The 16384-nt window shown below is 38.6% G+C and overlaps 1 protein-coding gene across 1 annotated transcript in view; it reads left to right on the top strand.

The window, feature by feature from the left end:
- LOC122814466 (zinc finger protein 845-like) overlaps positions 1 to 15155 on the top strand; it is a 158823-nt gene extending 143668 nt beyond the window's left edge. The window contains exons 8-10 of the mRNA XM_044087046.1: positions 1391 to 2761; positions 5086 to 5217; positions 11606 to 15155. Coding sequence (XP_043942981.1) covers positions 1391 to 2761; positions 5086 to 5217; positions 11606 to 12981 — 2879 coding nt within the window. The 3' untranslated portion in view covers positions 12982 to 15155. The remainder of the gene's footprint in view (positions 1 to 1390; positions 2762 to 5085; positions 5218 to 11605) is intronic.
- The last annotated feature ends 1229 nt before the right edge of the window (positions 15156 to 16384 follow it).

The following is a 16384-nucleotide window of genomic DNA, read 5'->3' as shown; positions in this document are numbered from 1 at the left end:
AACAAAAATCTTCCTGTTGACTCCCTTTTGGCCCAGGCAACTCTGGATCCCCCTTCTTCACATAGCCAGGGGCCATCACTACAGGTTACCCAGAAAGTGGACATACTCCCACAGAACAAGGGCTCTCTACTCCATCCCAACTTATAGGCTTTCAACCCAGTCCTATGGCTGACAGAATAATAATTCCTTTCAGACACCATTTTTATGAGTATGTGCTTCAGATGCTTCAGAACATGAGAAAACCTACTACTTTGGCAAACCATACATCTGCCTTTGTTCTGAGATGGGGTGACATGGAATGATGTAAGTTTAGTGTTGAGGAAAAGGGAATGGGTTCTGCAATCCATATGGATGTTGGAGATTGCCTGAAGCAGAAAACCCTTAAGTTATGACTTTGGATATATATGACTACTCAGACATGTACAACTGTTGTAAGTTGATCACGAAGATGTTAAGTTGATTTGAGAGGTGTTACTGGGTATAATCCTTTTAACTCATTCACTGCAATAGAGCTCCGGAAGTTTGCACTGTAACTTCCAATGGGTGGAGCCTAAACCTTTTGAAAGAATCAAATTATGTCCTCATGTTTCAAACAAATGTTCATATCTCTGAAACTACAGAGGTTATGAGAGAAGTAGAAATGGCAAACCCTTCACCACAAACTATTTTTATGGTGGTAGTATTCTTTAGGTTCTAGGTCTTAAACTAAATTTTATAAGTCACAGTAAACCCAGTAACTATTATGTTTGTAATATTTTGTAAACAACTTACAATATCTCAGCAACCACTCAAGTGACACACATACTGTCAGCAGCATTTTTGTCATCTTGCTGATAGCTTTCATATGTGGCTGAGTTCTGTCAGTGTTCCTTGGTTTTTGAGATATTTAGAAAAATGTGAAAATGATATCTATATAAATGAATATCATAAAAACAACTCTTAATATTGCTTTACCTGCACTACACAGAGGTGAAATATTAATGCAGTTGAGTTTGCCATTGTGTAAGCTTTAAGATGAAATCTTTTAAAACCTTGTACATAGCATGATTTTGGAATTATTGCTGCAAGAAATAAACAAGAAATATTTGACGCCTAGAGACGTCAGTAGGAGTTAACTGCAGATGTACCTGCAGGCCTCACTCACATGTAATGAGTTAATCATTTTTTTCTTAATCAATGTTGTTTGAACATTGTGACTTTTCTGCACTTTTTAGGCATCTTTTAAACTTGGACTAAGTTCAGAAAAACGTTGACTTGTTTTTGCTTATTTTAAAACAGTAGAATAAATAATTATTATAAGTAGAAAAACAATCTGTTATATTTAAAATCATTAAATGATACACATCCACTGTTTTTTTATTCAATAAAATACTGTTAATCTTTTTTTTAGGTGGGAAGCCCCAGCTATGTCATTCAACAGACAGTCTGAAACAAGGTTCTCAGCCTGCAAAAGGCTCTAACGAGCTTCATCTCACATCTGCACCCCAGCTTCCCTCAGGACATAACTGCAACATGAGCACTGAATGTGACATTGAAAAAAAACACTTATATCACTGTACAGAAAACCCACAGCAACGTATTCAGCCTGTAAACGGCTTCCATAAGCTCCATCTCACACCTGTACCCCAGATTCTAACAGGAATAAACTGTATCAAGAAGTTTGAATGTGGCAGTGAATCACCTGAGGTCCGTCACCTGACAGAGAAATGTTTGCCATGTGCTCAGCCTGTGAAGGGCTCCAACAAGGATCATTTCACACCTGTACCACAGCAGGACTCAGGAGCTAACTGCTGTGAGAGCTGGGAGTGTGACAGTGGGTCACCCGAGTTAAATCATCCTGCACAGAACCTGCAGCAATGTGCTCAGTCTGTAAATAGCTCTGACAAAGTTGACATCACACCTGTATCAGAGATTCACTCAGGACATAATGGTAGCAAGAACTCTGAGTGTGACACGACTTTTGTTGTACAGCCAAGTCCAGTTTTATACCAGAAGATTCATAAAGAAGTAAAACTATACAAGTGTCCTGAGAGTGATAAAGGTTTTGCATTTCCCAGTGGTCTTCAAAAACACTATCCCATTCATTTAGAGGACAAACCGTATAAATGTACTGAATGTAGTAAGAGTTACACACAGAAGGCTAGTTTGCTCTACCACCTAATGAATCACAGAGGGGAGAAACCATATAAATGTGATGAATGTAGTAAGAGTTTTATACAGAATAGTGACCTTGTATGCCATCAGGCCATTCATAGACAGGAGACGCCATATAAATGTTCTGAATGTAGCAAATCATATAAGCAGAAGAATGCTCTCCTGTATCATCAAAAGTCTCACACGGGGGACAGACCATATAAATGTCCTGAATGCAGTAAGAGTTATAAACAGAAGAAAGCACTTCTCTATCACCAAACGATTCATTCAGGGGAGAAACCATATAAATGTCTTGAATGCAATAAGAGATATAGAGGAAAGAGTGCTTTTCTCTATCATCAACAGACTCACACAGGGGAAAGACCATATAAATGTCTTGAATGCAATAAGACCTATACAGTGAAACGCTCCCTTCGGCAGCATGAAATAACTCACAGACGGGAGAAACCATTTAAATGTCCTGAATGTAATAAGCGTTTTTCAGAGAACAGTGATATGATTTCCCATCAGGCCAGTCATATAGGAGAAAAGAAATATACTTGCGTTGAATGCAATAAGAGTTATAGAGGAAAAAATGGACTTCTATACCATCAAACGACACACACAGGTGAGAGACCGTATAAATGTACTGAATGCAGTAAGTGTTATACACACACAATTGCTCTTCTTTACCATCAGAGGACTCACACAAGGTAGAAACGTGACATCAAATCATATTAGGAGCAATCTTACATGATCTACAATAGTAAAATAAAAATATCAGTGTTAAGACAAAAAATCTGAGAGGGTATGTAAAACAATGTAGAGGAAGATGCCAAGCAAGCAGTTAATTGATGGACCCAAAAAAGTCTTCTAGGGAATTGGGAAATAAAATGGTAACAAAAGTAGCAACAAAAGTAACGCCTGGGAAAGAAAATGGTAACAAAAGTAGCAACAAAAGTAATGCCTGGGAAAGCAAATGGTAACAAAAGTAGCAACAAAAATAACGCCTGGGAAAGAAAATGGTAACAAAAGTAGCAACAAAAGTAACGCCTGGGAAAGAAAATGGTAACAAAAGTAGCAACAAAAGTAACGCCTGGGAAAGAAAATGGTAACAAAAGTAGCAACAAAAGTAACGCCTGGGAAAGAAAATGGTAACAAAAGTAGCAACAAAAGTAACGCCTGGGAAAGAAAATGGTAACAAAAGTAGCAACAAAAGTAACACCTGGGAAAGAAAATGGTAACAAAAGTAGCAACAAAAGTAACGCCTGGGAAAGAAAATGGTAACAAAAGCTCAAGAGAGAAGTCTAGGCTAGGATCCATTTTGAGAACACATAATGGGTTATGATCAGGAAACCCAATAATAACGCTTTGTAGTGCATGGAGTTTTATCTACTCCATATACTACTTGTCACAGAAAAAAAAAGCCAAAGTGCTTTAGTGGCTTTGAAAGCAGTAAAGAACTTAGCGAGTGCTGTTGCATAGACAACAAGTAAACATAATTGCAGGTAAAAGTCAGGAACAGTTTTTAAATACTGCCCTAATTTAAATAACATGCTTACAGATTGATATCTGTAAACTTTTGCCGATATTTGAGGACAGATATCCTGGGACCATTGAGATTAAAGGAAAGTCCCTTTCCTGATACCAGACTGTAACAGCACTTAGGGGTTCTGTAACAAATGTTACACAACTCTAAAGGCACTGCTACTGTTGTACCTCACACTACAGAAGTACGTAACACAGGTTTATCTTTTTTCTGATTTTGAAGCGCTTTGTGCATAATGCCAGAATATAGGCTTTTTTGCTAGTCTCTTAACAATGACTAGAACCTGTGATTTTCCTGCAGCGTGACATTGTAACACTTCATGATGTGCCTTGTACACTTTTGTTTAATTTTTCTGAGATGTGTCAAATGTATACCTGTATCACTGAACTACAGTTTAAATCAACATTCTATAACCCAGTCACGCATAGATTATCTGAAAATGTTAACCCCTAAATGTGGGTCATAACATATAGGAGTTTTCCCTGTGTTGGGCTTCTGTGTGATACAGGTCATTTGATACATGGATGCATTACAAACAGTAATGTGCTAGGCTTCAGAATTGTCCCACATCTGGATCTAATAATGGGCAAAGTCTTTTCCAGACATTGACTTAATAAGAAATATGAGAGACACAAGAGATATTGATATAGTTAAAAAGGAGAGTAGTAACCACGGCTTTAAAAGTGGATACGTAGTTTATTTTAACGCACCAACACTGCACACACTGCGTTTTCGTCCTGTACAACCAGAACTTCTTCAGAAGCCATGGCTACTACACTCCTTAAAGTGCTCTACTTTTGTTTTCCTGGTGACTGTTAGCACTTTCTCCATCTTTTTTGCTTGATTGATATAGTTAAGTGATTCTGAATAGTTTATTATTGTTTCACTGCGTCAACTAATGTTGCTATATGAAAGTCATTATAAACGTAACTTACCCAAAAACAAAAATCCAGCAACTTAGTAGGGAATAAAAAAAATATATATTTCTTAACTCGTTTTGGTTATGCACTCTTCCTCAGAAAACTTGAATTTTACTGGTTATCAGTTTAAATAGCTGTTTCTTATAGTCACAAACTGAACTGTTATATGACTAGGAAGGGACCTTCTCTTAATTGTATTCATAGAAATGTGAGGCTCAGTATTAGCCATAAAATAATAAAGGCACTAAATCCTTATTTTAAAGCAAACATTTTGTACTGTAACAAAATGGAATATGATGTAATTCTTTCAGAAGACTGTGACTGAACGTAATGCATATTACAATGACTAAACGCAGACATGGTTGCCAAGTAAGAACATGTAGTCCAACCTTATGTGACAGGGCTGTATTGTGTACTCTGTCTTCATGTTACACCTGCGCTTAACAACAAGAACATTTAAAAATATATTGTTTTTATTTGCAGGGTACAAAATCCCACCAAGGAATTTATTACAGCTCCTTAAAGAAGCTGATGATGATGATAAACTGCCACAGAGTGATTTGGAAGAAAAAAATCACACCAAACATGAAGTTAATATTGAAGACAAGCTCAGCGGTAAGTGACGGGCTCATTAATGATGCATTTAATGAGTTTGTTTCATACAGACCTTGACCTTATCTTAGCAAAACTTGAGAAAATTTGTAAACATAAACATTTTACAGTATCTCAAGATAATGTAATTATTGGTAAATATGTTAAGGTTAGAGTTTTATAAACAGTTTATCATCAGGCAGTTGGTAGATGTGATGGAAGACATGGACTTTTCATGTCTTCTGATTTTTTTCAGTTTTGAAAGAATTTGGTCTGGGTAGACAGTTCTCTAGAGTTCCATGAAATCTGCCACAGACACAGGACCATATTGCTGACTTATTTTAACTTGTAGTTTTTAAAACTGTCCTTCACTGGATAACTGTTGCAATGTTTCAGCACTGACTGGTCATCTTGCCAAGGTAACCTGATGCTCAGGTGGCATAAGCTAAAAACCTTCTTTGTGCTTTTACGTCCGACAGATGTCATCAGCTTGTGGATGCAGGTACATATGATCTTCAGACTGTCTAGTCCTCAGTCTAAGAACTGGATACTTGCCCATTTTGCTCTGTTCTCTGCATTGTTGTAGGCTGCTCCCATTGCGTAGTCTTATTCAGATAAGTGCCCTGTTGGGGAACCCTCTTTATTCTTGCATTAAAATTTGTTAAAATAAATAAGAGAGGGAAGTGTGACTGGTAGGCAGATATCTTATAAGGATCTCCATTCCCATTGTTTATTCTTTCTAGGGGCTGAACACAATTACAAAAAACATCAAGTCTGCCACTTGTTTGTTCATAAAACTTTGTACATTTCTTTCATCTTTAAATAAGTACTAAGAGGCCCGATATCTGAAATGTCTCGCACAAAGCAGAATGGCAGAACCCTTGGCCTTGGACATCCTGCTTGCACTTAACAAGAAGTTCAAGAAAACATGGTCTGAACTTTCTACTGTCCACTCTGATTTGGATGTTCCTGTTGAGATGCTGCAGGAATCTGTGGAACGTCCAACTCTTTCTCAGACGCCCAATACCATGACGCTTCCAGTGTCCAGTATTGTGTCCAATGCTCACAAGTTTGATGAGACTGCTCATATCGATACGGTTGAGAAGGAGGATCTGACATGATCATTTCTGATGGACCAGAGGGCATACCTCAAATCTTTGTTAAGAAAGAGGTGTCTGCCACTTTTAGGTCTGAAAGAGCTCTGACCCACTTCACTTTGTGAGGGCTGATGTCACCCCAAGGAAAACTAAACCTGTTTTTCCTACCCAGACGTCTTAAGAAAAGGAATAGATTGAATTTTCACAGGGCCTATGCAATGTAATTTTGCATGTTAACCCCCTTTCTTTCTGTCTTTCTTTCTGCTACTTCATTACCCCACTCCCCTCAGAAGAGATGATACAAATCTTCATCTGAGGAGGAGTGGGAGGATAAATCTGGTTCAGATGAAGATTCCCTAGCATGCTCATCACAAATTCATTCTCCTAAACAGATTGCCTCTGATGATGAGGACACCTTGTCCCCTGACACCCCCATTTGAGGAAGTTTATTTTAAGAAGGCTATCAGCAAACTGATGCAACATTCTGATTGGGAACCCAAACAGCTGACTGACGTACAAAAAAGATCCTATAACTTGCTGGAGGTAGGAGTTGCTACACCTTCTCCTGTTTCTCTAGGTTTAGAAGCCTTTTTGGATGCTTTTGCATCCACCTCTAATTCTTTTGATTCCCAGCCTCCAGCTCCCAAGAAGCAGAATAAGTTCCACAAGGAAGCTGAGGACAAGACGTTTCTCTACAAAATCCCTGTACTGGATCCATCTGCCTTTTCTATTTCCCCTAATAAACCTACTAAGCTTCTAACAGCAGCTACTCTGCTACCATCATTCAGAGATATTAGGGCCATGGCCAGGTATGATAAAAAGGTTTACATCTCTGTCACCTTGGTGTCTAAGGGCCTAAATTACCAAACTTAAATGACAAAAACACTTGTCCTTTCTAAGGGACTAGATAGAACTATGGCTATCCTTGAGGCTTCAGACACTAAGCAACAAGAGATTTCTGTTTGAACAAACTACACAAGTTACAAGGCATTCTATTAGATGCAGTTGTGATACTACAGAGGTCCATTCCAGGGCTGCTAAGTGTTTGGATTCCCACCTTCACAGGAAACTCTTATTTGGACCTTCTGCAGCAGAATTTGTAAAGATTTTGCAAGAAAAGGGTAAAATGATGCAATACATTAAACTGTTTTTTTCTCATGCCATTCCCTAGGTATCAAAGAAATTACTTTTCTAAGCCCTCCTTCTTTGTCTGCAAGAACAAAAGCCATCACAGAAGGGCAGGAAACAACTCCAGAAAAGATTTTATGAAAAATTTATTAAGAGATTCCAGATTTGGAAATGCCCTTTTTCTAAACAAATCAGCATCCACCTAACTCTCTGCTAGCCTCCTCCCTTCTTATTCAAGAATTCCCTAGTCAAAAAGACTAACTTGTCCCTTCCAGATTGGGAATTCATCAATATAGACAGCTGGGTATTTTCCATCATTGAACATGGTTACAAGATGTCTTAGAGGAAGTCTTAGAGGGAACTTCCAATATCGAGGGGAACTCCTCCACTTCCTTCCACTTATGGTCATCTCCTTCCACTTGTCTTACTGGACCTTCTTGACCAGTGCACCATACAGCTGGTGCCCTAACAGTACCTAGGAAAAGGCTTTTATTCAAGACTTTTTCTTGCTTCAAAACCAACAAATTACTGGCTCTCACTTCAATCCATACCTCATCCAAAAAGATCGATAAATTAACCAGTAATACACTAAATAAAAGATGAAAACTTTATTATGACGAAGTGCTTTTGTCCAAATGTCAGGACTTCATGACCGTATGAAATCAGTGAAAGAGCAAGCAACTATTTAAAGCCATCCAAAAAAACAATACAGATTCCAACTGGTTGGCTAATAACCCGATTAACCAACTCATTTAACCCCTCAGCTTCAAAACTAGTGTAAAACCCGGAAGAATCAAAAGTACATAATTATTTGTAAATAAATATATATATAGCACATAAATACATAAATACATATATGTTTGCATAATATTTGGATACAATACAATAATATTGATAAAGGAAATTAATAACTGTTTTAAATTTTAAGAACACCTGAAAGGGAAATATGGTCATTAAGCCCCAAAGTCCAGCCGCATTATTTCTAATCTGCCACTCAGTTTCTTTATGCTGTAGCCAAACCTTAGTAGGGCCTCCCCTTTTATCCTCTTCAACAACCATTATAACAAAAAACTTAAAGCTGTGTTTCTTATTCTTCTGAATGTCTGTCTACAGAGCATGGGAAGGGTCCTTAATGCTGATGTCTCCGACATGCTCATACATCTGCTCCTTTAGTCTCCTTTCCATTTTCACTAATTAAAAGGAGGGACAGTCCTGGCATATTGCCAAATAGACAACCATTTCTGTATCACAGGTACATCTACTCAGGCAAAATACTCCCTATATCTTTTTCTGGCTTCCAGAAAAGAAGGCAGTTGGAGGATTCGTCTGGACTTGTCTCACCTTAACATCTTTCTGGAAATACCATTTTTCAAGATGCTGTTCCTGCAAACTTCTTCCTTTTATCCTTCTTCAACCCTTTCTAGTCTCTCTATCCCCATTCACTCCAAATGCAGAAAATTCCTGAGGCTGCATGCTCATTGCACTTTCAGTTCCTTGCTTTATCCTTCACTTTACCTAGCACTCCCAGATTTTTCACCGAGTGTCTTGCCCCAGCCATTGCCTTTTGCAGAACTCAGTGAATACAAAGTTGCCCTTACCTGGATGGCCTTCTTATCCAGGCCTACTCCCTGGATACACTTTGGATACACTATAGCCGCATCTCAGTTTCACAATTTTACTTCTAGAAAGACTGGAGTTCTGTGTCAAACTTCAGAAATCTTTGCTGACCTCCTCCCAGGACTTGGTGTTCTTGAGTTGCAGACTGCATGTCCATCTAATGATAGCCCATTTCCAGTAGGAAAAAGTTCAGTCCCTCTCTGCCTTCTTCCAGTGTGTATCTCCCCCTTCAGTCTAGTTGTGTAGTAGGTTGAAGTCCAAGGGAATGCTAAGAACCCTGAGGTATGTGGCCACAGCCATTGCAGTGCTACCATTTACCAAGCTGCACGTGAGGAAGATATAGTGGTACCCGAAATGTCTTCAGCCTCAGCACCGTCACCCACTGCATTTTCATATTCCCATCTTAGTCTTTTATCCATCCATCCTCATTCCCTTTTCCCATTTTGCACACGGAGTCGGGGGAGTGACAATCCTTTCGAGCCAAGCTTTACACCACCAGATGGCTTGCCCCACTCTTAGTCTTTCTGAATAAAAAATTAGAGTGGTGGATATTTCAAATTCAACTCAATACAGGCATTCACTTCTGGCCACCCACCCTTGCAAACCAGGACATGCACACAGATGCATCATATCTGGCTTGGGGAGCATGAATGGACTGTTCTACAGTTAAAATCCAGCGTACCCCCAAACAGATAAAAGAACACATTAATGTCAAAGCAATAAAGACCCTTATTTGAGCCCTTAAGGTGTTTTCTCGCCTATGGACCCCTCGGGCTCAAAAGATTTTCACATACAACACCGCAGTTCTGTTGCATCAACAAATAGATGGGGAACAAGTCCTAAGAACTGTGTAGGCTAGCTCTGCTGGCATGGAACCTTGCTATAAAAGTAAAGCTGTCCCTACAGGCCATTTACATAACATCCAAAGACAATGTTCTCACCAATTCCCTAAGCAAGTCCACAGAAGGTCTTCACTAATGAATGCTAAACAGACAGGTCTTCTTCAACATAGTCCACAGATGGCATATCCCTATTTATTTTCCTCCACTAAGAACAGGCAGCCCAAGCTGCTTAGCTGCAGGACTTCTTGTCTCTAGATATGGAAAATGGGAGCCATGTCTTTCTGATGGGAGGAAGTACTTCTAATCCCAAAGCTTCTGCTGAAGAGCCAATGATAAAAAACAAAAATCTTCCTGTTGACTCCCTTTTGGCCCAGGCAACTCTGGATCCCCCTTCTTCACATAGCCAGGGGCCATCACTACAGGTTACCCAGAAAGTGGACATACTCCCACAGAACAAGGGCTCTCTGCTCCATCCCAACTTATAGGCTTTCAACCAGGTCCTATGGCTGACAGAATAATAATTCCTTTCAGACACCATTTTTATGAGTATGTGCTTCAGATGCTTCAGAACATGAGAAAACCTACTACTTTGGCAAACCATACATCTGCCTTTGTTCTGAGATGGGGTGACATGGAATGATGTAAGTTTAGTGTTGAGGAAAAGGGAATGGGTTCTGCAATCCATATGGATGTTGGAGATTGCCTGAAGCAGAAAACCCTTAAGTTATGACTTTGGATATATATGACTACTCAGACATGTACAACTGTTGTAAGTTGATCATGAAGATGGTAAGTTGATTTGAGAGGTGATACTGGGTATAATCCTTTTAACTCATTCACTGCAATAGAGCTCAGGAAGTTTGCACTGTAACTTCCAATGGGTGGAGCTTAAACCTTTTGAAAGAATCAAATTATGTCCTCATGTTTCAAACAAATATTCATATCTCTGAAACTATAGAAGTTATGAGAGAAGTAGAAATGGCAAACCCTTCACCACAAACTATTTTTATGGTGGTAGTATTCTTTAGGTTCTAGGTCTTAAACTAAATTTTATAAGTCACAGTAAACCCAGTAACTATTATGTTTGTAATATTTTGTAAACAACTTACAATATCTCAGCAACCACTCAAGTGACATACATACTGTCAGCAGCATTTTAGTCCTCTTGCTGATAGCTTTCATATGTGGCTGAGTTCTGTCAGTGTTCCTTGGTTTTTGAGATATTTAGAAAAATGTGAAAATTATATCTATATAAATGAATATCATAAAAACAACTTTTAATATTGCTTTACCTGCACTACACAGAGGTGAAATATTAATGCAGTTGAGTTTGCCATTGTGTAAGCTTTAAGATGAAATCTTTTAAAACCTTGTACATAGCATGATTTTGGAATTATTGCTGCAAGAAATAAACAAGAAATATTTGACGCCTAGAGACGTCAGTAGGAGTTAACTGCAGATGCACCTGCAGGCCTCACTCAGATGTAATGAGTTAATCATTTTTTTCTTAATCAATGTTGTTTGAACATTGTGACTTTTCTGCACTTTTTAGGCATCTTTTAAACTTGGACTAAGTTCAGAAAAACGTTGACTTGTTTTTGCTTATTTTAAAACAGCAGAATAAATAATTTTTATAAGTAGAAAATAAATCTGTTGTATTTAAAATCATTAAATGATACACATCCACTGTTTTGTTATTCAATAAAATACTGTTAATCTTTTTTTTAGGTGGGAAGCCCCAGCTACGTCATTCAACAGACAGTCTGAAACAAGGTTCTCAGCCTGCAAAAGGCTCTAACGAGCTTCATCTCACATCTGCACCCCAGCTTCCCTCAGGACATAACTGCAACATGAGCTCTGAATGTGACATTGAAAAAAAACACTTATGTCACTGTACAGAAAACCCACAGCAATGTATTCAGCCTGTAAACGGCTTCCATAAGCTCCATCTCACACCTGTACCCCAGATTCTCACAGGAATAAACTGTATCAAGAAGTTTGAATGTGGCAGTGAATCACCTGAGGTCCATCACCTGACAGAGAAATGTTTGCCATGTGCTCAGCCTGTGAAGGGCTCCAACAAGGATCATTTCACACCTGTACCACAGCAGGACTCGGGAGCTAACTGCTGTGAGAGCTGGGAGTGTGACAGAGGGTCACCTGAGTTAAATCATCCTGCACAGAACCTGCAGCAATGTGGTCAGTCTGTAAAGAGCTCTGACAAGGTTCACATCACACCTGTATCAGAGCTTCACTCAGGACATAATGGTAGCAAGAACTCTGAGTGTGACACGACTTTTGTTGTACAGCAAAGTCCAGTTTTATACCAGAAGATTCATAAAGAAGTAAAACTACACAAGTGTCCTGAGTGTGATAAAGGTTTTGCATTTCCCAGTGGTCTTCAAAAACACTATCCCATTCACTTAGAGGACAAACCGTATAAATGTACTGAATGTAGTAAGAGTTACACACAGAAGACTGGTTTGCTCTACCACCTAAAGAGTCACAGAGGGGAGAAACCATATAAATGTGATGAATGTAGTAAGAGTTTTATACAGAATAGTGACCTTGTATGCCATCAGGCCATTCATAGACGGGAGACACCATATAAATGTTCTGAATGTAGCAAATCATATAAGCAGAAGAATGCTCTCCTGTATCATCAAAAGTCTCACATGGGGGGCAGACCATATAAATGTCCTGAATGCAGTAAGAGTTATAGAGGAAAGAGTGCTTTTCTGTATCATCAACTGACTCACACAGGGGAAAGACCATATAAATGTCTTGAATGCAATAAGACCTATACAGTGAAACGTTCTCTTCAGCAGCATGAAATAACTCACAGAGGGGAGAAACCATTTAAATGTCCTGAATGTAATAAGCGTTTTTCAGAGAACAGTGATATGATTTCCCATCAGGCCAGTCATATAGGAGAAAAGAAATATACTTGCGTTGAATGCAATAAGAGTTATAGAGGAAAAAATGGACTTCTATACCATCAAAGGACACACACCGGTGATAGACCGTATAAATGTACTGAATGCAGTAAGTGTTATACACGCAAAAATGTTCTTCTTTACCATCAGAGAACTCACACAAGGTAGAAACGTGACATCAAATCATATTAGGAGCAATCTTACATGATCTACAATAGTAAAATAAAAATATCAGTGTTAAGACAAAAAATCTCAGAGGGTATGTAAAACAATGTAGAGGAAGATGCCAAGCAAGCAGTTAATTGATGGACCCAAAAAAGTCTTCTAGGGAATTGAGAAAGAAAATGGTAACAAAAGTAGCAACAAAAGTAACGCCTGGGAAAGAAAATGGTAACAAAAGTAGCAACAAAAGTAACGCCTGGGAAAGAAAATGGTAACAAAAGTAGCAACAAAAGTAACGCCTGGGAAAGAAAATGGTAACAAAAGTAGCAACAAAAGTAACGCCTGGGAAAGAAAATGGTAACAAAAGTAGCAACAAAAGTAACGCCTGGGAAAGAAAATGGTAACAAAAGTAGCAACAAAAGTAACGCCTGGGAAAGAAAATGGTAACAAAAGTAGCAACAAAAGTAACGCCTGGGAAAGAAAATGGTAACAAAAGTAGCAACAAACGTAACGCCATCCATAAAAAGAAAGTAAAACAAATCAGTAAGTTTTGAAGAAGTAGTTATGAAGATCCTGTTGAGTGCAGCATATACGTTGAATGGATAGAAGAGAAAAAAGAAACCGTAAGAGGGCTAATACAGATGACATGAAATGGAGACACAGCCAGAGAAACTGAGACAAAAGAAAGGCTCTTATTGGAAAACCCCATGAATGATGCTGTACCCATGTTCTGGCTAAATGTATTAACCTTGTACCTTCAAATGCAAATTTGTATTAATTAATATAACAGATTCATGAGAAAAATAGATGAAGATACTTTGGGCCACCAGGACAAAGAAGTGACAGAGGAAGTGTGTAAATATGAATAATGAAGCACAGAGATTTTTGAAAAGTATGTAAATAATAAAAATGGCTATGGGAAAGAAAACTTATCTATTATTGTGCAATATTCATGCAAAGGAGAATGTCAGAAGCAGTTCAAACTTTTAACTCAACCTTCCTAAATATCTTAAACTCACTAGCCCCATTACGGAAAGTAAGGATAAAAGCTACTATATCCCTTTGGCTATCTAAGAATACTCACACTCTCATGACAGACTGAGACTGAGCCTGGAAACCTGGACCCAAACTAAACTACCAGCAGATCTGGAAAAGTATAAAGAACTGAGAAATAATACAAAAAAATATTGATAAAGATAAAAAAGACTTCTACTATAGCCCTCCAGCTGCCCTAAAAGCAGATCCAAAAAAATTCTGGAATGCCATCATCCTGGTAATCCTACTTCACCTAACCATCTCTTGACAAATCTCCCAAAGAGACTGCTGACTCCTTCAACACCTATTTAATTCAGTCAGTAGCCAAACATTTCAATCCTAACCTAAAATGCTCCAGTAACAATGTTCCAAATTGCTTGGAACCTCCACCCACAGCCAGCTGTGCAAACTCTTTTTTCCTTAAAGCAGTTCATACTGCTTACATCAAAACCATTCTTTCCAAACTAAAACCATGGTCTGTTTCTGTTTATAGTATCCCATCTCTGAAGCTAAAGTACCTGCCATCTGGAAACAGTTCTACACCATACTTATTCACAAAGGTGGCAATTCCACAGAACTCTCAAAGTTCAGACCAATAGCTATCCCCTCTCTCCTCCGTCTAAAGTCTTAGAAAAATGTATACATACACAAGTAATGCAATATCTTATACAGGGCACACTCCTCACTACCACTCAGCAGTTTCCGACCCAAACATAGTACCACTACAGCTCTACTTTCCTTTCTCAACACCATTTCTATAGCTAGAGATAATCATAACCTTATCTCATGCTTATTCCTTGACCTCTCGATAATCACAAACTTATCTCATGCTTATTCCTTGACCTCTCGGTAATCACAAACCTATCTCATGCTTATTCCTTGGCCTCTCGGTAATCACAAACCTATCTCATGCTTATTCCTTGACCTCTTGATAATCACAAACTTAACTCATGCTTATTCCTTGACCTCTCGATAATCACAAACTTATCTCATGCTTATTCCTTGACCTCTCGATAATCACAAACTTAACTCATGCTTATTCCTTGACCTCTCGATAATCACAAACTTAACTCATGCTTATTCCTTGACCTCTCGATAATCACAAACTTATCTCATGCTTATTCCTTGACCTCTTGATAATCACAAACTTATCTCATGCTTATTCCTTGACCTCTCGATAATCACAAACTTATCTCATGCTTATTCCTTGACCTCTCGATAATCACAAACTTATCTCATGCTTATTCCTTGACCTCTCAAAAGCCTTTGACACTCTCACATCCTCTGCTACTGAATAAACTCTCTGATCTCAACTTCTCTACTACAACAATAGCATTGTTCTCCAGCTATCTCACTGACCGACAGCAGTCAGTAAGATAGCACTCCTCACTATCATCTCCCCTTCCAGTGAAAATGGGTGTTCCCCAAGGATCCATCCTTGGACCACTACTTTTCTATATCTTCACCAACTTACTCTACTCCTCTTGTCCACAGTTCTCATTAGTCCAATATGCAGACGACTCTACAGTTATCACCATTGCTAACTCACCCACTGAACTTCTAACAACTACCCAGTCTTCTTTCAACCCTGTTGAAACCTGGCTCACCAATAATCAGCTCATCCTTAATGACCAAAAAAAAAAAAAAAACTCTTACTCTTTCTCCCCAAACCTGTTACTCATGTCAAATCTACTTTTCAAATAAAATCACTAAATCATACTCTCATAGTTGCTGACTCTAGTACTAAACTCCTTGGTGTAACCATTGATGATCAGCTAAAATTCAACGTCCATATAAATAACTGTTTCAGGAAAACCCATCAAAAACTAGGACTTCTCTACAGAAATAAAAAATTCCTAACCCCTGAATCTAGAACCACAATCACCCATGCTTATCTTTTGCCATGCCTAGCATACTGCTCCCAAATACTCACAAATCTTAACTCCACCTTACTTAACAAACTTGAATCAACCTATCACAAAATAGCCACATTTGCTGCACAACAAACCTGCAAATCTCACCACTGTTTCTCCCTCAAACATCTAAAGTGGCTCGAACTACCACACCTCCTACTCCTCTCTCAGCTCCAGGGTATACACCATTATTTAGTCACCGTCCTACTGTCCAGCACTAGACACCATAATCTCCCACTGTGTCCCATCCAGACTACTCAGGAGTTCCACCCAAGACCTTTTATAAATCTACAAGCCCAAGTCCAAAATAGGCCGTTACATACAGCTACCATCCCTCTATTGTTTGGAACCAACTCCCACAAGAAGTTAGATCACTTTCACATCCTAAAGTATTCAAACTAACCACTAAAGAGTACTTAAAAAGTCACTGGATTTGTACCTGTTCTCAGCCTCCTTGAATA

Source organism: Protopterus annectens, chromosome 10.part0 (genome assembly GCF_019279795.1).
Source record: "Protopterus annectens isolate FY-2018-M chromosome 10.part0, PAN1.0, whole genome shotgun sequence".
NCBI lineage: Eukaryota > Metazoa > Chordata > Ceratodontiformes > Protopteridae > Protopterus > Protopterus annectens.
Note: the sequence above shows the minus strand (reverse complement) of the source record. Positions and strands in the feature narration are given on the sequence as shown.